The 21,325-nt window shown below is 40.5% G+C and overlaps 1 protein-coding gene across 1 annotated transcript; it reads left to right on the top strand.

Annotated features, from left to right (window-relative positions):
* Positions 1–1,918: 1,918 nt before the first annotated feature.
* fmr1 (fragile X messenger ribonucleoprotein 1) lies at positions 1,919–14,211 on the top strand. The gene is made up of 15 exons (XM_083981443.1): positions 1,919–2,341; positions 4,948–5,000; positions 5,090–5,183; positions 5,679–5,750; positions 6,260–6,408; positions 7,105–7,198; positions 7,423–7,539; positions 7,650–7,820; positions 8,035–8,113; positions 8,236–8,369; positions 8,483–8,569; positions 9,027–9,264; positions 9,754–9,954; positions 10,806–10,885; positions 13,505–14,211. Exons 1-15 carry the CDS (start codon positions 2,291–2,293, stop codon positions 13,739–13,741), a joined length of 1,857 nt encoding a protein of 618 aa, XP_083837569.1. The 5' UTR covers positions 1,919–2,290; the 3' UTR covers positions 13,742–14,211.
* The last annotated feature ends 7,114 nt before the right edge of the window (positions 14,212–21,325 follow it).

The following is a 21,325-nucleotide window of genomic DNA, read 5'->3' as shown; positions in this document are numbered from 1 at the left end:
TTAGACATAAGCCTTAACAAAAGTGTCACTTGATATTTTATGTTATAATTCCATTATAATGGTCGAATCTGGGATGACAATGTTTTGGGGCTGTGAGTTTGTAATTGTTTTGGACTGTATCAGATTGTCCTCGTCTGCTTCGTTGTCATTACAATCTCACAAAGGGAGCTCTGATGAAAACTGCTGCGGAAGCTTCACTGGAGTCAGAGCGTCATTCTTTGAACAGGAGTTCAATCACACTAAGTTTTTCTGTTCTCTGAAGACTGTAGTCCTTACGCATACAGGATTAAGTTTTCAGCAACATGTCTGTTTTAACCATACACCAATTTGTTTCCTGACAGAGGTATTTACTGTTAGTATCAGTTTCCCTCCCACACAAAGGAACTTCCTATTCCACGTCTGTTTTTCAGTTCACTTACTCTCTTTCTGTCTGCCCTGTATCTTATTTCACCCTCCATGTGTCACCGACTTTCTACTGCCCTCTAATTCTATTTCTGTCCTGATCTTGCTATAGTTGATCCTTTAAGTCCTCCTATGCCTGTCTCATATCTCACTGTCAGTGCCTCCGTGTTTGACTGACCTCTGGTACTTTCAATTTCTTCATCCTTCTCTGCCTCTGTGTGTTATTGTATCTGCATAACGCTTTCTCTTCCTCTGCCCTCCTCTTTCGTTATTTTCCCCAAACATGTGGTTTGTGGCTTCTCTCTGTCTTTGGCTAAAAAATGAAATTCTCTAGCAGCTCACACTATTAATGGATAGAGCAGATGAGTACTGCTGAATGCTGGCAGTATTGTAACACAGGCAGAAGGCAAAACATAATAGCCTACTTTATATTGCATTAAATTCTCCTCCTGATACTGATTCACCCCTTGATCTACAGATCTAAGAACAAGAGCCAAAATGGCTCTGTCAGCGTTAAATAAATAAATAAATAAAGAATAAAAACAGCTTCAGCAAGCAAGTTAATAATGTGCTTCAGCAAGTCAGCTATCAAGACATTTCAATACAAAAAGTTGTTGACCAAATTATGTAACAGTGAAGAAGTGTGGGCTACAGTTTACCACTACTGCCTCACAGCAAAAAGGCTCTGAGTTTGGACGCCTGGGGCCTTTCTGTGTGGAGTATGTTCTACCTGTCTTTGCCCCCCCAGGTTCTCCAACTTCTTCTCACAGCCCTCACATGCACGTTAGGTTAAATGGTTATTTTGTGACACTAAGGCCTTTTTGTCCAAAGGTGTACGGTAAATGAAACTGTACAAGGGCTGTCCCGTGTACCCTACCCTCGCCCAGTATCAGCTGGGCTCAAGCCTGCAGTGACCCTGTACCATGTCAGTCTGAGGAGATTGAGAAACTTTTCCAATATTATATTATATTATATTATGTTATACTAGGCTACAAGTAGCCTAGTTGTACACAACAGTAGTGGTAAGCCTACAATTAAATGTCTCTCAAACCCAAGGCAGATGTGAGAAATAGGCTAATCAATGTTAAGTGGTCGCTGTCCTAGGTTCTGAAACTATGCTATAGTATACTCCAGGAATGAGGAGCCAAAGAGGGTCCAGTGGCCCAATCCAATTATCATTCAAATAATTAGAGTAATGGCTTTCTTGATTTTTGTTAACTGTGAAATTAAACAAGGGAGATAGTCAATATAAAGAGTCACGTCCAGAATAGGCTACTTGCGGATAAAGGTGCTGTTGTATCCTATCATATCCCTTATTATCTGTCTTAAATTGGCAAGTTGAATGGCGTTCACTCCAGGATGCTGTTTTTGTTTTTATTATTATTATTCAGATGAATTGTCCGGGCTGTGTGAAATCGGCATTCCCATTTATCACCTGTGGAGAGCAGCAGCAATAGACGCGTGTTGAGTGGGCAGCCTGAGCCTTCAGCAGAGGAAGAGAGCGGAGAGACGTCACATGGAGAGATGCGACCAGCAGTAGCTGCAGCTCCACCACTAATCACACAACATTAACATAACTAGCAGCCACCAGCTAACCTGGCTAGCTACATGGGTCGCCTTTGATTTGTTTTACATTCGGAGGTGCAAACCGGAAGGAAAGAAAAAATAAGACTTATAGACTGTATAAAACGGGACACAACATTACGGTCACATACATATATCGTGGCCTCTCCTTGCATCCAGCTGGCAGGCTATTTGGGCTAGCTTGCGAAGCCAGCGGTAGCAAACTCTGCTTGGGCTAGCGTCAGGCTAGCCAGCCAGCTAGCTAGCTAGCTGCTAACGTCGCTAACGGTGGTTAGCTAGCTGGCGAGCTGTAGTAACTTGCGTCATGGACGAACTAGTCGTGGAAGTGAGGGGAACAAGTGGGGCCTTTTACAAGGTAAGCAAATGACTTATGTTGAGCTCTGTTATCTCACTTACGACATAATGCACAGGCGTTGGGCTAACTAACCAGGAATCTTCTTAGTTAGTGTGTGCGGGCCTGATTGGTTCCGTCCAGCCTCCACCGGGACCTGCAGTCTGTAAACAAAGCTAAGGCTCGGCTGCTGTAACCTCGGTGCTGCGAGCTGAATGACTGACTTATTGGTGATAATGTCGTCGCAAACCGGATAAGCTGTGTTAATGATGAAGATGTTAGACGTCTGTGTTGCCTGGGATGTGATGGGCAGTGTGGTGGGCAGCTGGCTGCACATAACACAAGTGCTAAAGATTGGACAATGGTGTGTGCTTTTTTAAAACTTGATTTGATTCATATGAACAGCAGGGGGAAAATGGGTGTCGTTATGAATTATCTACTTTTTATTTAATTTTTGCTCTATCGAGGCTATTGAAATATTGAGGGTTATCATAGAGTGAAGAGTCAACAAGTAAGTTGAACGTGAATCTGTAGAACATTTGGGTCATAAACTGAAGAGGGTGAATTAGGGGTGTGTCTTTTTTAATGCTGGTTTATCTGACTGTTATAGGTTTGCTCATAGACACTTTGGCAAATGTTGATATTCAGGTGTTGATCCATGGCCTGCCTTTGTCAGTGACAGAATGAGTACTCAAGTTCCTCAGGCTGTAAACATAACATGGTTTGGTGTGGGATGAAAAGCTTGTTGTCTAAGGCTGTGAAGGTGGAGAGACAAAAAAGCAAGAAGGAGATAGACAGAAAATATTGGAGGAAATAAAAACAACTCCCAACATTTAAATATGAACCCAGCTCTCGATTTCAAAGCTTTAGTCTTCAAACTACACATCACAGCCATCAAGTAAATGCGGTTTTGCAAAGGGAAGAAAGTTGGTAAAAGTTGTACTGGCACCAGCCTAGATCTGACGACCTTAGGTTGATAGCAGTAGCGTCACTAATTTGGTTGTAGAGTAAATGAGACTGGATTGTTATTATTCACTGTTCTTGTCATCTCTCTAGAAGTGGAGGCTTTTCTGCTGCTAAACTATTATAACATATGCATACTCATGAATATGATGAATGTGCAGTACAGCCTTCTGAAAGCAGTCTGCATTGTAATACAATATACTTTGAGTGGGTCAGCAAACTTTCCTGCTACTGCACTCAGCTGTTACCTTTTATGCCGACTCCTCATGCTGTATTAAGTGTTAGCTGAAGTATTTTCAATTCATTAATAAATGAGTAATTTACTTAGACATATTCCTGAATTTAGAAAAGAGTCCTCTATGGGCTTTTCTTGATATTAAGTCAAGTTAGAGGTGGCAGCATTTTGCAGATGCTACAAGTGGTTGATGTCCTGCAGCTTTGATTGCACACCTTGTTATCATTAAAATTTTCATTGAAAAATCATGATTATAGGTCAACACAAATTCATACTGAGATGTGGGCAAGGATTACACACATCTGGATCAGCAATACTGTAACCTAGTTTTAAAAATTCCATATGCCTTACATCATTTTCAGACTTTATCTATGGGAATGTTAATAGCCCTTTTCAAAAGAATTATACAAAAATACCACTGGATATGGAGAATAAATCAATGGTTTGTTTTAGCTGGGCCTACTCACAAGTATAAATCATCCAGTTGATCCCAAGCACATGCATACAGATGTGTCCATGCCCATCACTGAGCCACACCTGTTCTGTACCTTAGCTGATTTGGTGTGAAAGTGGACTTTGATGTCAGCCTGTATCCTGGATGCTAATACCAAGCTAAATGTGGTACCTGTAATGGCTGTTGGTCATTTATGGAAAATTATGTTTTAAGCATCACAATAATGTAAAAAAAAAATTAATATGTTAAATAAAATGACTGCATTCATATGCAAAATGCAGTAATATTTAGGCTAATCATGCAGTAGCCTAGATCAGATGAAGGTTTTGGTGGTAGGATGTTGTCATTACCACTGTGGTCATTTTTGGCTAAAGAAACAGCACTGCTTGAATAAAGCTCATGGTTGACAGCTTGTACTGAAAACACTTTGCAGCTAAACTGCCTGCACATGAGTCATGACACTGTAGCAGCTCGTGATACTCTCACGGCCTTTCGTCCAGGTAAAGGAGGCTTTCAACTCCAGAACTTTGTTGCTAAAAGTGACGAGCAGTCAAACAGTCATAAATCCGTGAGGAGCTATGCTTACGGGTTTGCAGCGTGATAACGGGTCAAGTAGGTCGTAACGTTAGCACAGTTAAACAGCTTTCCCTATGTCTTAAGGGATTTTTAGGAGCTCTCCTTTTGGAAATTTTTGCTTCATTTCATCCGCTTCCCATAGGCTAGGTTAGGCTCTCTATCTCTCTTTTCCTCCTAGGCATCGCATGTCCTACTTGCAGTACTTGACACACATGGATGCAGACTGTGTGTACAACCAGAGGGAGAGGGAGCCAAACCAGACTTGAACCCAAAGTCCATAAAGAAAACAATTTGGCCTCTTTAGTTGCTAATATCTTTGGCCATAAATGCGCTTTTATATGTACATGTAAGTAAAGCCCTGTGTGTTCTTACTTTTGTTCCTACCCTCTGTCATTCTTCTAGGCCTTTGTGAAGGATGTTCACGAGGGATCAGTCACTGTTGCATTTGAAAATAAGTGAGTAGTGCACACGCACAACCAAATATATGTGTAATATTTGTCAATGATGAGGTTCACACAAAGTTTTGCTTTTTTTTCTGTCCTAGTTGGCAGCCGGAGCGTCAAATCCCATTCGCGGATGTGCGGTTTCCTCCTCCAACTGGGGTCTGCAAGGAGATAAATGAGAGTGATGAGGTTGAGGTGAGACTGATTCAGTGCTTTCACAAATGTTGACTTGTGTTAAAACAACTACCAAAGATGGCTGAGTGTGAAAGACAGACCGCAATACATGTTTCAAGCTCATTGTTTTGTAGTTTTTACAAAACCACCTGCAGTTGATAAGATGGTGCAGATAATTTATGATTTTATGTCTTCAATTAATCATTGAATATTTTGACATATATAAGGTCTTACAGTCATGTTTTTAAATAGATTCATTCAAAGTTCAAATTACCCCTGGTCAGCTGTGGCTGCAGACGTAGCTTACCACCACCAGTATGAATGTGGTATGAATGAATAATGGTTTGTGTAAAGTGCTTTGAGTATCATGGAAAGCCCTATATAAACCTAAGCCACTATTATTATTATTGTCTTCTGCATTTACTTTATTTATTGTATCTGTGTCGGATTCGTCTCAATTTTGTGTATCAGGTGGAAAATTTGGAGGAATCAGTGTGTATTTGTGTGTGTTGTCAGGTATATTCCAGGGCTAATGACAAGGAGCCATGTGGATGGTGGCTGGCCAAGGTGCGCATGGTCAAAGGAGAGGTACGGCTCAGCACACATTTTCTTTAAGGCTCATTAACACTCAGAATATGTGCACTGTTATCTGCTAGTTCAGAACATTACCAGGCAGCATGGCAACAGTCACTGGTAATCTATTTATAATCATTCATACTTTACTGCTGCAGTTTTCTTCAGAATGAGGGATTTATACAGCCCTGTAAGATGCATTGTTGTCATACCTGATTTCTTTGAGTGCTGCTTTAATGCTCAGTGTCCTACCAAGCCCAAGAGTTTTTAGAAAATGTTTAAACAAGATGTCTCAGTCACTGCTTTTTTTTTTATACAGTATATCTATAGGTCTCTTCCTTTCTCTCTTCCCTCTCTCTCTTACCCACATTCACTTTAGATATTTTTTTTTATTAATTAGCCAATTAAAACTGATATTTGTGTGGGTTTGGATTTTTTTTCATACCTACTGTTGCATATTTTGCTCATTATAATGCACAGAACTGAATCCTGCTGACGCTATGTTTGTTTGTCTGTGTCCCCAGTTCTATGTAATAGAGTACGCCGCATGCGACGCTACATTAAATGAGATAGTGACACTGGAGAGGTTACGGCCAGTCAACCCCAATAAACCAGCTACAAAAACCACCTTCATCAAGATCAGACTGGATGTACCTGAGGATCTACGGCAGATGTAAGTTTGACACACAAATCCTTTCTTTACACCAGATGCATCAGAGAGCATGATGGTGACACTGGGGTTAGGTACGTTCCAGTAAGATTTGTACTTGGACCTTGACTTGTGGAAGTCTTTGGTTTTATATATTTGCCATAAAGCAACATTTGATCATGGAACTATTAAATCAGTGGACAACCGTACAGTCAATAATCACTGTTGTACCACTAACTCTACAGTAAGGTTGTGAATTTAAACACTTGTGTACTCGTATATTACTTACAGCATAGAACTTCTAAACTACACTTGCTGAATTGTACCTGCCAGGGAAACACAGGAGTTATGCTTTGGCAAAGTGCGAAAGCTAAAAGGGCAACACATTAGTATGTTCAATTCATCCAAATCCAAATAAGTAGCAACAATTTAAGATAGTGTAAGCTGCATTGTTTCTGGATTTCACTGAGTAAACCCTGCAGCCATTAAACGACATAAGCCATTTATAATAAATGGCAGTGATTGGGCTACACATAGACATTTTTGTATTACACTGTGAAAAGACTCAAGATTAGCTCATTATAAGGCTAGCACTAATCTGTGATGAATTGCAGGTACATGCAGTTGTGCACATTTGTCCCTGAATAATTGGTAATTATTACTAAATCATTTGGGTCATGAATGAACAGAATATGAATTTTTATAACTCTCTTTTGACAGGTGCTCCAAAGAGTCGGCACACAAAGACTTCAAGAAGGCTGTGGGAGCGTTCAGCATCACCTATGACTCTGAGAAAAAGCAGCTGGTCATACTGGTATAAAACTGTAACCTGAAAACCTTATTCCTTAAGAACGCAAGAAAAAAGTCTTCAGTCCATCCCTTTACATTCTCTGTGTATAGAAAGTTACATTTTCATTCCAAGTGTGTGTGACCCTGTGTAATTCTTTCAAGAACATCACATTTTGCAGATGGCCTCCATTACTTTTATCCCACATTAAGATGCTGTGTGTGAAATAGGTCTCGATTGTTTTTCTACAGTCAGTGAATGAGGTCACAACGAAGAGGGCAAACATGATGAGTGACATGCACTTCAGGAGCCTCCGCACCAAACTGTCTCTCATGCTGAGGAACGAAGAGGCCAACAGGCAACTGGAGGTAAATGTTTATTTCAGATTTATTCAAAAAGATGTCGACAAGAGTCACTAAATTCCTGCTAACTCAGCGGTGCCACTGGTTAACTTTTTGCGTGTGCTTGTTTTGCGCAGAGTTCCAGACAGCTGGCATCACGGTTTCATGAACAGTTTGCAGTTCGCGATGATCTAATGGGTCTCGCCATCGGGACTCACGGGGCCAACATCCAACAAGCTCGTAAAGTCCCCGGGGTCACTAACATAGACCTGGATGAAGAAACATGCACCTTTCACATATACGGAGAGGTAGGAGGGCTTCACTGATACACTGATGAACTGACACGTTGATTATAGCTGCACTGTTTATCTGTCTTATCTCTGGATTACTAGAATGAATCAGGAGTGCGGTGACATTTAAACTCATGTGTACATACTTGATTGTCTGGAAAAAGTATTAAGCCTCAGTGAGGACATGAAGCGACACAATACAGCATGTTTGCTCTGCGGTTGTTTGTCTAAGGACCAGGATGCTGTCCGTATGGCCAGGAGTTTCCTGGAGTTCTCTGAAGATGTCATCAAAGTTCCCCGCAACTTAGTAGGTGAGAAAATCACTCAGCTGAAACAGTACCTATGTGGAGACTTCGATTTAGTTGAGCATTAGCCAGATAACTCTACCCTTTGTGCTATCACACTGTCACTGATGACGCTTTTGCTCTCACAGGGAAGGTGATTGGCAAGAATGGTAAACTGATCCAGGAAGTGGTGGATAAGTCCGGTGTGGTGCGGGTTCGAATTGAGCCTGAAAACGACAAGAAGCCCGCAGTGGCCGCGGCAGCGGCAGCAGCGGCAGACGAGGTCAGCGAGGAAGAAAGGAACACTGGTTCAATATTCAACAACTAATAATAAATATAAATGAACGAGTGACCGTGTCTGATCACCTCCTTTTATGCTCCACACCTCTCTCACAGGGAATGGTGCCATTTGTATTTGTGGGGACCAAGGAAAGCATCTCAAATGCTACAGTGCTGCTGGACTACCATCTCAACTACCTAAAGGTTTGTTGTTTAAGTAGCTGTATCTTTTACAACGTTACATCTTCTACCCTGTCCCTGCTCTGAAACAGTAAGAGTTAAAGCTGGAAGTCGTGTTGAGCCTCAAAGTTTTGCAAGAGAAGTGTGAAAAATGGCATTCTTCTTTTAAAGAAAAGCAAAAAAATTCACTGCATTCAATGACGCTGTTTGGCTTAAGAATTTAGTGTTAGCATTAAAAAGGTCTGCAGGTTGCACTGACCGAATTTGGAGTTAATCTGATTAAATGTCTAGGGGGAGTTTGTCAATAATATAAGGACATACTGGGTTAATTGTTAACCTCTGAGGTAACTTACTTTTGGGTTAAGAACTGGCAGGCAGGAGTCACAGGGTATCATGAAACCTGAAGGCTGTAGAAAAGCTACAAGTATGACCTAAACCTGTATAAACATAGTTTTTTTTTTTCTCATCATCGTTTCCACAGGAAGTGGATCAGCTCCGTCTAGAGCGTCTCCAGATTGACGAGCAGCTGAGACAGATAGGAGGAGGAGGTGGCGGATCAGGGACGGGACCTCGAAACCTTAAAGACAAAACTTATGTGTTCGATAACGGTATGGGCCTGGGCATGGGGAGAGGAGGAGGTGGAGGAGGGAAGCCCTACACCGGAGGGGGAGGAAGAGGCGGACGAGGGCGAAGAGGAGGAGGTGCAGCTTTCACCTCAGGTGTGAAAAAAATAATTACATCTTGATAAACATTAAGTGAATTCATGAAAACTCATTTGAATCAATAAAAACATCATTTTGGAAATTACTGCTCCTGTAAACACAAAAGGAAAACTGGAGCACTGAAGAGGAGTTCTCATCTCAGGTTCAAGTGTTTGCCTCCCACTGTGAGCTCTGAGTTCTCTCAGGTGTGGATGTGAAAGGCACAGTGACTAAGCAAAGAGCTGGCTCTCTGGCATAGACGGAGGTTATTTTCAGCCGTATTTGATGAATGGGTTTATCCATTTCAGAGTAAAATAAATGTTTAGATTTGACACTTTAATGGAAGGTACATGCAGCTACACTACAAGACTGAAAGCACTGAATGGAGAGTCTGTACCCCAGGCGACGACATTATAATATAATTAAGCGATTAATCACAGGTTAATAACATGTTGTCTATTTCTGAGGCGGTTTAATGAGGTTTGACTTGTGTACTCTGTCCCACAGGCACCAACTCAGAGGCATCCAACGCTTCAGAGACTGAGTCAGACCACAGAGAGGAACTCAGCGATTGGTCGCTGGCCCCCACCGAGGAGCTGATGACAGGAGGCGGAACCCTGCCCAGACGGACAGATGGGAGGAAGAGAGCAGGAGGCGGAGGACCGAGGGGACGAGGGGGGAGAGGAAGAGGAGGAGGAGGGTACAAAGGTGGGTGGTAATTATCATATTATCATTGGCCGTCATTGATCCGTTTGCACCAGGGTTCTTAGCAGCTATTTATGGGGATTTCATAGAGTCAGGTTCATTTTTTCCAGTGGAAATGTCTGATGAACTTTTTCCTAATCAGTTCTGAAACCGTTTACCTATTAATCTTCCTCAGTTTGACTAATTTTGAAGATAATTAATTGAGATTATCTTTCCTGAAGTGGTATAAACGGCAAGAGAAGTAAATTGGTGATGTGAATGGAAATAAATAGGTGCATTTCCTCACATCATAGCCTGAAGAATAGATGTGAATCATTTAATGAGATCTCTGCGGACTGCCTTTGTTAATAAATTCTCATTATGGTGTTTGCTTTTCGAGATCCATATTTTTTATAGAAACTAGAATTGCTGCCTTTCCAGTTGTCTGCCTCCACCAACCAGCCAGTTAATTAGTGAGTGAACTCTTGAATTAAAGCCAAACATGTGATCTGTGAGGTAAAAGTGACCTTTGACCTTTTTACTAAAGTCTCATCAGTCCATCATTGACTTGAGGTGAACATTTGTATTAAAAGAAAATTGAAGAATAATTCGTAACCTTACAATAATGGGACAGAGAGACCGACGATCATAATAATCTAAACATAATACCTGCAGCACAGAGCCATAAAATGAATCTTCCTGGTCATAAATCTAAGTATGACACCCATAAATGGGTGTGAAGGTAATTGCAAAATGAAGGTCATGGCTGCACAACAGTGATATCATTTTGGATTGTAGAATGAATAAGTTACTTGGTATGAACAAGGATGAAACCAGTAAGTTGAGAGACCCTGTTTCCTTTTGTCTTGGTGTAGGTGACGACATGCAGTGGAGCGATCCCAGACCTCGTCATGTCAGAGACCTCAAGACCAGAGGGCAGGAAGACACCCTACAGGTAAAACACACTCACTCTGAAACCCATTTTTGCCATTTGTCAAAGCCCTGCCAAGACAAGCCAAAGCTGGGCTTTTGTCAGGAATGAAAAAGGTTCAATCAGCACTCTCACATGGGTCAAATGACTGTGCAGTAGATCTGGGTTTACATTCTGCTTCAATAGGCTCCAATCAGCACTGTTGTAAACACAGCACCTGTGTAAAGGTTCACAAATAGAAGTGGACGCTCGTTAACCAATTAATAACCGTTGATACAAGATTATAATGCTCTATTGAATGTCTGTGACTAGGCTTGTGCCGATCAGCAACATGAGCCTCAATTGAAAAGTCGATCAATGATGTGTGTTTTTTTTCTTTCTTGCCGCTATAAAATGCACACGCCGCTACAACTGTGCAGCTCCACATCCATTGAGCTTGCGCTCAGCTGACGATGCTCAGATGGATGTTAGATCTTCACATGTTGAACTCTTTATGTACAAAGTGCAGCCAAACACTAGGCTACAGAGAGAAGAAAAGCTTGGTCAGCTGCAGGTGAGTGACAGATGAACCGGCTGGAGAGCGCAGCGCCATCCTTTTTTTTTTTTTACAGGTGATGGACATGCACACGTCCCTCATGGGAACTGCGCTGCATAACTGGCACACACTCTCAGTCCTCCAGTGTAGTCTGCACATGTCAACACGACAGTAGCTAAATTGGCTGTTTGTTTTTGGTGAAACATGGAAGGGACGACTCAAAGAATCTGGAATCTGCCATTACAGGCGTCAGGCCAAAAAGTGAATATTTGCTTTGATATACGTCAGTCGGTTTGCAGTGGCGCTCCTAAAATTTGGAGTTAGGGGGTCACTGTGCTCCTTGTAAATAAAGTTAGTCTGGAGCTAATAAAAAAAAAAGTTAACAGATATTAAAGGGATAGTTCACCCAAAATTCAAATTTCACTCATTATCTACTCACCCTCATATTCACTAAGGGCTGGGAGAAGTTTCAGAGTCCTCCGTGCCTTCTCTGAGTTACAGCGGGGCTCCGTGCAGCACTGCATATCCATATGACAGTTGCGAACATGATGTGCATTCCTATCTGCAGCCTTTGCAAAACAGAGATAGTGTACAATAGTGTTTTGTAAATAAATAATCATCAACCAAAAAATAATTGCTAGACTAGTCAAATAATGAATCATTTGACTAATCGAAAAAATAGTTGATAGATTAATCGGGGGAAAATAATCATTTAGGACAGCCCTATGTAAGAGACATCACCTAAAAGTAAAAGAAAACGTATTGTATATTTCAATTACATTCAGTTTCAGTGGGAGCAGTGTTGTTGGTCACTCTTTTTGCTAGTGCATCAAAGTTTCCTGCTCTCACGTATGTCAGACCACAGACACTGTAGACAGGCCAGTCACCTGCCTATAGAGCTGCTCCATATTGTTCTGCTGAATATTGAGATTCATTAACTTTGGAAGCATATTGCGTTCGATTAACTTTAAGAAGCAGAAGAAAGAAATATTTCGAAACAACAAAGATCATTCTGTTCATTTAGCTTTTCTAGTTATACACAATACAAGTTAAAGATATCCAAGTGCAGGATAGCAGCCCAACAGGACCTGGTCTCTACTGCCTTTTTCTTTTTTCTTTGTATATACTCAATTAACAGATGCTCTATGCAATTCGGGTTGAATTCGAAAACGCATCCTGAACAACCAGATAATCATCAACAAACATCAAACTTCAGTATCATGTCGGTAAAATGTAAAACAGGCACACACAAACACTTTGAGCGTGTCTGCGTGTCTCCGTGTCCCAGCGCATTGACTTGCAGGCGCACACCAACAGAGACCGAGAAATATAATACTTGTAAATAGGGTTGTGCCGATTGGCGATCCAATCGTCTATCGCACACACACACACACACACACACACACACGCTACTTTTTTTTATTGATCCAATGCGCAATCTGTTTGTTTTGTTTTAATGAAGCCGCCTCTCTGGCTGCTTCCAACAGATACTCTGTCAAATGACAGTGTTTCACCAATCAAATGCAGCCACTGGCGACGTCCAATCAGACGGAGCCAGGTAGTCATATGACCGCACACAAAATCTCTGTGGTAAACAGGATGGCCACTCCGCCTCAAATTTGAGGAAACACGTTTAGCTGGTGTTGTGGCTGTGACGACGCCAGCCCTGTCACAGCCCGATGAGGTGTTCACTGATATGCCACAAATAAATTACGTCCGCCACGAATAGATTTTTCGGCTTTCGGCAACGCAATAGCGTTCCGTTCATTGATTATAGTGCTCTTTCTCCGTTATTAGCCCTCACACACACACACACACACACACACACACACACACACAGAGAGAAGCGCGCATGCATGACAGCAGGGCACGGTAAAAAATTTTACCGTGCCCTGCCCTGTTCTCCCCCAAACCATGATTCTCAGTTGGCCCTAGCCTGGTAACCAAACAGATGTGACGATTTCTCCACATTCTGTAGCAATGTACGTTTACACGCTTGCATCAAACACGAACAATAATTAAGGTGGACGAGGTTCAGTATTTATATTATACTCAGTTTGAACCTGTGGACTGTGGAATCAGACACTCACTACACTCTTCTCTCACAGATCCGTGTGGACGGTAACAACGAGCGCAGCGTGCAGCACTCGTCAGGGGGACGAGGAGGAGGAGGAGGAGGAGGCGGAGGAGGAGGAGCGGGAGGAGCGGGGCTGTCCTCTTCACAGGGTGGCGTTGGCTCCAGCGGAGATGGCTCAGCCCGTCATCATCATCAGAGACCCATCAGAGACCGAGGGATGAAGAAGGACAAACAGGACGCTCCTCCGCTGGTGAACGGAGTGTCGTAAATACACCACTGGAGGACCTTCTCACTTAGACACACACACCAACACACCGGCAACTGGTCATAAACCATTGCAAAGAGTCTCAGTCGCTCTCGCTTTTTTTCTTTCTCTGTCTTTGTCAAACACATGAATACACATATTCCATCAGCATGGGAGGTTTCCGTAGTGAAGTCGTACACCAGAGGCCATCTGCCGTCGTCTGGTCTGGTCTGGTCTCTTTTTGACCGGTATATTATGTGCTTTCTTCTGAGGGCTGGCAAATATAATAATCCGTACTTTTTTGGACAAAAGGAAAAGAAGAAGAGGGATTTGACTAAAGCTCATCTCTCACAGAGGAGTTAACCACAAACATACTCCCCTCCCATCAACATGAATGGTGTGGATGAATATTTTGCCACAGCCCTGTTTGTAATTGCTCACATGAGAAAAAAAGAGTCAAACAAGAAGAAAGAGGAATTATAACCACTTCAGAAGACAGAATGAAATTTGTTTTCCCTCCTTTAACATCTTCCATTAATTTAACTGAAAAAAGCTGAATTGTTGAGATGATTTAACAACACAATTGTAGGAAGTGGCATGATGAGTTATTTCTGCCTGTCTAAAGCTCCTAAATCCAGCACTGGAGACTCATGCCTTTATGATCTAACTACAGTGAAGAAGGTCATTTAGCCTCTTTCAGGTACATTTCCAGAGAGACCTAATTAATAAACTACAAAAGGGGCAGATGTATTTTGGTGTCACCCAAATAATTTCTACATTGGAAACACACATAGCCAGGCACTTGGGGTTTACTCAGCAGTGAATGATTTACCAGTCTCATCGTTTATGTCGTCTGTGTTTCGCTTCCTGTTTCCTACAAGTTGTAAAAACCCCTCATTCTTTTTGACTATTGGACTGTGTGGATTCGATTTAGTTTAAAGGACATAACAGTGGAGAAACATAAATCTGAGGCACTTTGATCCACATGCACTGTTTAAAAAAAAACTGTAACTGAGGATGCCAACTTGTAAGAGTCTGAAGCAGGTTGCAAAATGTGATGAACTGCTGTCCTATTTAAGAATGAATCATTCACCTGTCAGGTGAGCTGGTCACATGACCAGACCAACCCACACCTACAGTAGCAACAGTGATTTTTCAAACTCCTTTCCTAATGTAGGACACGTATTGCCTGATCACATGAGCTTTTCCTTAATTTATGAAAACCTTTGTATTTAACTTTTGGTTTCACAGTCAGTATTACTGCAGAGGAAACCAACTATTGTCCAGTTATACAAATTGTTGAGTTATAAAATAAAACTTTGGTTTAAGTTTTATTCCTCCTGGTTTTCCAACTTATTATGGGCCCATCCCTCTTATTTTTTCGTTAATCTGGTTTTATTTTGGTATTTGATACATTGTGTAAATGTCAGGGTTTAAGAGCGCGTCTGAATCCTAGCCTCTATCCCAACAAATGTCCTTTCAAGTACAATTCTTGTGCACTGTTGTAAATCTGTATGAATCAACAACAATAATCCTTTTGTATTCACCAATCGTTATTGCATTGGTATGCCTTCAAGCTGAGGGACTGGTTATGTCACCTGACTACGTGAAAGTCACTGCATTGTTTAGTAAAACTGCTCTAAGCTAAAATATAAGAGCAGGTTCACAGAGGGTTGTGTTAAGAGTTCATCACAGTCATAGTCAGTTTTCTGCCACATCTGTAGATCATAATGAGTCTTTTTGAAATCTTTGTGCCTTAAATTTATGCTCCTCCATTCCAATGAATTAGGCCCCTTCTGAAAACCCTTTGGCTAACAGATCAAACCCTGTGTAACACCGCTACTAGTTCTTTCTTTGTCTCTATGTTTACGACATCGTGTACATGGGTTTATTCCTACATGGATGCTTGACTCTGTGACCAAGTATGCATTTCTTAGAATAGTTTTTGAGAGGACGTAGACAGATTCTGTTAATGCATTTTGACCAAGACAGCGTTCAATCGTCTAGTCTCGCTCCTCACTCGTCTGCCTTGTGCCAGAGCTCTGTGACTCATTGACGTAGACTCTAAACAACAAGAGGACTAGACAATCGTGTCATCAAATAGCTGAAAGCGACTTTTCTAACCAGTGCAGGTTTTCAGACATCAAAGGAAGATCAGACAAAACAAACAACATGTGTTGACTTCAAGCTCTCACCTTGAAGTCTTCCAACCTGCTGTTCGGTTGACACCACAGAGATTTAGTGACTTCATAAATATTCTGCATGGAAAGATCCATAGTGGCATTATCATCATCATCATCAAAGTATACACAGTTTAAGTGGCATGAAAGGCCTTTACTGATCATTTACATATGAGTTGACCCAAATTATATCCTGAATTCAAACTGACTGCAGTAACTGAGACAGTCTAGTGTAGAGAGTATATGTGGATTTGCGAAAAAGAGATTCATTATAACATTTGTTTGGATATTTTTTGAAAAAAGTGTAACTTGGAATGTGAGAAAGTCACTGTAAAACAAAAAGCAAAGCAAAAAAAAAAAAAAAAAAAAAGGTTTCTAAAGGTTTCTCTGTGTATTTGTAGGCTTACTGGCATTTCTTTATCGGTTTAGTGTTGCTTTGTGCTAATGTTGTGGAATCGATAATTTCATAGGTCTAATCTAGTCATTCATTGTTCCTGTAGCCCATTACTCATTCAGGAATAATCGAGAAACATTAGCCTGCAAATTTAGCCTCCCTCTTTGTGGTGCCCTTAAAGGAATAGAGTGACATTTTTGCACAAAGAAAGAACAGCAAATAAACAGCTAGCACAATTAAAACTCTCTGATTAACTTTGTAAATTTTATGTGAAAACTGTAATGGTAAAATGAAAATTTTAGATTTTTGTTCCAGAATTATTTCTTGATGTGGTGCGGTGTCTTTTAAGTTACATCTTCCTGTTTTTACACTAAGCTAAGCTAAGCTAAGCTAACTACCTGCCATCTCTAGTTTAATACTTAATTGACATGAGAGTTGTATCAGTCCTAAATCCATCCCTGCTTGAAAACAAATAGCAAGTAAGCATGTTTCCTAAAATGTCAGTCTATCCCTTTAATAAACTGCATTCGTTAGGAGTGTTATTAATTAGACTAGCATACAATTTAAACAGAAGGGTGGATCCATTTTAAACCAATTGGACACAACAGATACAGGAGTTTATTTGTAATGTACACTGGTTTGTCATTCAAGAAAACTTAACAAAATATCTTTGGTGTTAGACAGCTGTGAATGCTCAGAGAAACCTTACCATATTTTGTGTGACATGTGCCTTTAATTGTGGCTAGTATCACAACCTAGACATGTAAAATCAGGGATAATGAGACATTGAGACCGACCAGATGGTTAAAGATAGCTGTTTTTCTGAAGCGACTAATTTAGTTTACTCTGGGTCATCACTGGCAAAGCTGAGCATTTCTGAGCTTCCTCTAAACTCAACAGAGTGGGTGTTGATTGTAAAGGTGTCCACCAGGAAACTGCCGTCTTTTACCACCTGGTCCCCTTTAAACACTGAAGGTGTTGTATCCTTGTACAGTCAACAAACATAAGCCTGTAGCTTATGACCTGGTTCAATTGATCTGTGAAATGGATTCAGTAACTTTTGTAGAGCAGTGCAATTCATGACTGTGAGTGGCTACTTTGGCTCCGTTTAAAAGTCAAAGACAGCCGTTCTCCATGCAGACCACCTTTTTTAAAAATGAAATGTTGAGAAGTTAAGTAGTGTGACCCAGTGTGACTTTGTCCCCTATCTTTGTTTCCTTCCTGGGATGTAACTGAAGTAATGAAAGGAACTGAAAAGATTTCATAGGTTGAGCCAGGTCTTTTCTAAACCAGAGATCAGTGAACCTTCCTAGTCTTGCGATGCATGCACATCTTTTATTATGGATTTTGGAGACATTCAGTAGCTTTGAACACGTTGGGGGAAAAAAAGACATAAGTTTAGTTTTATAATCAGTGTTACTTTGTCTCATTTCTCCTAAACCCAAGACTGGCTGTAGTCGTTGGTGATGAGTAACTTCTCCTGACAACTATCAGCTTAGAGTGGGTGACACATGGGAAACTTTTACCTTTTAGAAAATGTCTCCAGAAACAGTTGAACACAAGTCATGAAACAGTTTTTTTTCCTCTCTCTCTCTCTCTTTTTTTCCAAGTTAATTTTCCTCTTTCAAATGTATTATCGGTGTCAGTTTCACTATCACTAATCTGTTAGGACTTTTGCTTTTACTTGGTGTTTACACTGCAGCCGTTTTTATCCGGTAAGCATTCTCTGCAGTGCATCGACAAACAGCTCGAGTGAAAGTCACCTCTATATTGTCAATAGAGCATCAGCAGTATGGAGTTGCTTTGTATTGTAAAAAAAAAAAAAAAACAACAACAAAAAAACTAAAACATGATGGAAAAAAGAAGGGAGGGTGGCATACTGTATATAATGATGTCATTATTTGTCTGAGAAAAGATTTGTACTATTGTTTCAAATGTGCACTTATCCTGATATTTTCTTTTTTGCTGTTTAATATCAGTTAAATGCTAGCGCTCTTGATAATAAACTTAATGATGTGTGGAAAAAATAGCAGGGTCGAGTCACACAAAGCTGTCATTAATGATGAAATGTCCTTAGTGCTACAGAACTTGAAAAATAATGTTACATGACAGAGGTGGTGAGATTTTTATTTCTTTTAACCTGGCAGGAAAAATCCACCTTAAAATTCAATCTCTAATACAATATCTAATACTAATACTTCCATACAAAATCTACAGGTATTTAAATTACACCTGTAGGTTTGGTCACTAATATAAATAGGTTTTTTCGGCATTCATAGAGAACAGAAGTAATAATTAATTATGATAAGGTTTTACAGTTCATATTGTATTTTTGCAGTAGAATGTTTAAGCATTTGGAGCATAGAGTCCATTGTAGCCGACTGAAAGCAGCAATTTTTAAACATCGTGTTTCAAGCCCACAGGACTTGAGAGTTTGATGTTAAAAACAGTTTGGGTTCACTTGTGGTCTTGGGAAACAGTAACTTTACAACAACAAAAAAAGAACATAAAGTCGTGCCCACTGATGTGTTTTTTTTTTTGTTTTTTTTTTTGAAGGCTTTAAACCACATCTCACAGTCTTCATCCACAAATGAATTTTGCCCAATCAAGGCTCTGCTCCTCTGAAGAGGACTGTGAGATTCAATATAAGCTTTAAAAAAAGGTATATTGGATCTTCTTCCATCAGCATGTACCACAGTGATTTGCCCCTTGCAGCACCTCAAGTATGTTAACAACATTTTATGGTGGATTTTTCCTTTTTTAAGATAATAAATGTATCTTGTACATTGGTCCCTGAACTTCATATATAGAGACCCAAAACATAGCTTTTTTTCAGTCACTTCATTGATGGATAATAACAAGTGTTGATTTTAGATTTTTTTTTTTAAGTTGGTGTCTTTTCTTTTGTTAAGAAAGGAGGGTTCTGGTGCTGAGACCAGTTCCCCCTGAACTAACAAAAATAGCCACATGCAAGTTTGCTGCATTGAAGGTGTTAGTGCCGCGACATCTACAAAGCTCCTACCTTCATATTTCCTCTCATATATCACATTGGTGACGATGGATATTTGCATCCGTGGCTTAAAACTGCTTGTTGTGGATTTTAATTTGTGCCTCCAAACACGTTATGTTTGACTTTTTTTTTTTTCTTTTAAATGCTGAGTGATTTTTTTAGGAGGCATGACTAACAAACCATAATGCTAGACCAAGGCTTGTACTATAGTGGAAAATGTAAATTTAGAAAAATGAAGGACTGTTGGGCTGACCGTTAGGGGTCAATGAAGAAGAAGAAGAATTGGTGCTAGGGAAGCATTTCTGCAATGAAGATTTCACTTGTAAGGAGCTCCTATAACTGACCGGTTGTGACGTTGTTATCCTACAGTATCTTGGTGTTTTCCAGTTGCCTGCAATGGGAACTCAAAACATGTCGAGCACAGATAAGATAATGACAGAAAAATAAGAAATTGTGTCTTGGTCTTGTATCTAACCTCTGGAAAACACTGATAATGTGGTCATTTAGAAAGTTGTGTCAATAGAAGTCGGTATGAAAACCATTTGGGATCCCAAAGCAAAGTTTAAGAAAAGGACCAGCATGCTAATATTTTCCTCCAACGATCATTGTGTGTACATTTTGATTCATCCTGAGAATGCAAGGTGTCATACAGGGTACCTATACTAGAAATAACTCCCAGGGATCCCAAATGGTGCAATTAAGACCACTGCTGAGGACTTCTAAGTTTTACTTCTTAAGACGCAACTCACACTTATATCTTGGTTTGTTGTATTGGTGTGACACTGTCCTTAATGCAATCCTCTGTCCTCAGCACATTAGAACAGTACTACAGTGTACATCAGGCAATGTGGTAGTCCAAAGTCGAATTACGCTACCAAATTTTTTAAAACTGTAACTTACATAAGCAAATTATTGCCACTAACATGAAGTGTTTATATTCTGTTGGCACATTTCAGAAACAGGTGCTATGAGATTGTTCATAAAACTTGCTCTGAAATGTGTTTTCTTTCAGTTCTCTGGTCTGTCAGACGCAGATAGAGGAATTGGATTTGTAGCTTCAGATATTTTGGATCTTTCCAGCATCACCACGATAAATAGACTGTTAGAACTGAAGAGTGAAATAGATTTTGACTGGGAGTTTTTTTTGTGGTTTACATGAAATATGTATTGGCAGCTGTTCACATACTTAAAATGTCCTGTCAGTTGATAAGGTTACTGATAGTTGTAGGGTTATGTTCTCATGATATCTTTGTGTGTTGAGGGTTTTTTCTTTTCTTGCAGTCTGCTCTTGTGATTGTCTTTGATTGGAGGTGTGCTGTTCTAATGTCCTGGTGAACAGAGTTTATTTTACCCAACATCCAACGGGTTGCAGGATGGATATGGTGTGAATAACATTCATTCTTCCATCACCGAGACGGTCAAATTTGAGCGACACTGAATTAACTTAAGTTGTATTCTTAAAGCTGCAACTCTGTGTTGTGTTGTCTGGTAAATGTGGTTTGGTGATGGAGGGCATAGACCCAGCGTCATCCACAAACCTTGATTATGACTCGGATGTCCCAAAGAGATTCTGTCTTAACAAGAGCAAGTGTTGTATACGCCAATCATACGAGGACAATGCAGGAAGCACAAGAATTAGACGTTAAGTTCAGAAACTTTCAGTCCTAACAACCGTAAGGTAGAACCACAGGGACCATTTTGCATCCCGCCCTCACTCAGCATGTAGTCAAGATGGGATTGCGAGTGGTTCATGTGGAACTGACATAGACAAGATGACCTGATAATTCTCTCGCTGTCATTTGACAGTTCACAGCAGATAACAGCAGTCATATACTATAACAACAACAACAACAACAACAACTAACAAGACACATTGTGTGATGTTCCACAGTGGAGTGAAGACACACAGAGAACCTGTAGATACTTAAAACCAGGGTAGTCAAAAAAGCTGTAAAACCTTGTGTGCACTTTTGGGCATTTTTTTTTTGTTTCCTTTTGTACATACTACTAGCATTTAAGATGTT

The sequence above is a fragment of the Trachurus trachurus genome (assembly GCF_905171665.1).
Source record: "Trachurus trachurus genome assembly, chromosome: 10".
Taxonomy (NCBI): Eukaryota; Metazoa; Chordata; class Actinopteri; order Carangiformes; family Carangidae; genus Trachurus; species Trachurus trachurus.
This window is presented reverse-complemented; position numbering and strand designations above follow the sequence as displayed.

Excerpts from the sequence above, each read along its gene's own strand:
- fmr1 (XM_083981443.1), top strand. The coding sequence starts at position 2,291 with ATGGACGAACTAGTCGTGGAAGTGAGGGGAACAAGTGGGGCCTTTTAC. Across the intron at positions 8,370-8,482 it reads CGGCAGCAGCGGCAGACGAG|GGAATGGTGCCATTTGTATT; the intron begins GTCAGCGAGGAA and ends CCTCTCTCACAG. Across the intron at positions 9,955-10,805 it reads AGGAGGAGGAGGGTACAAAG|GTGACGACATGCAGTGGAGC; the intron begins GTGGGTGGTAAT and ends GTCTTGGTGTAG.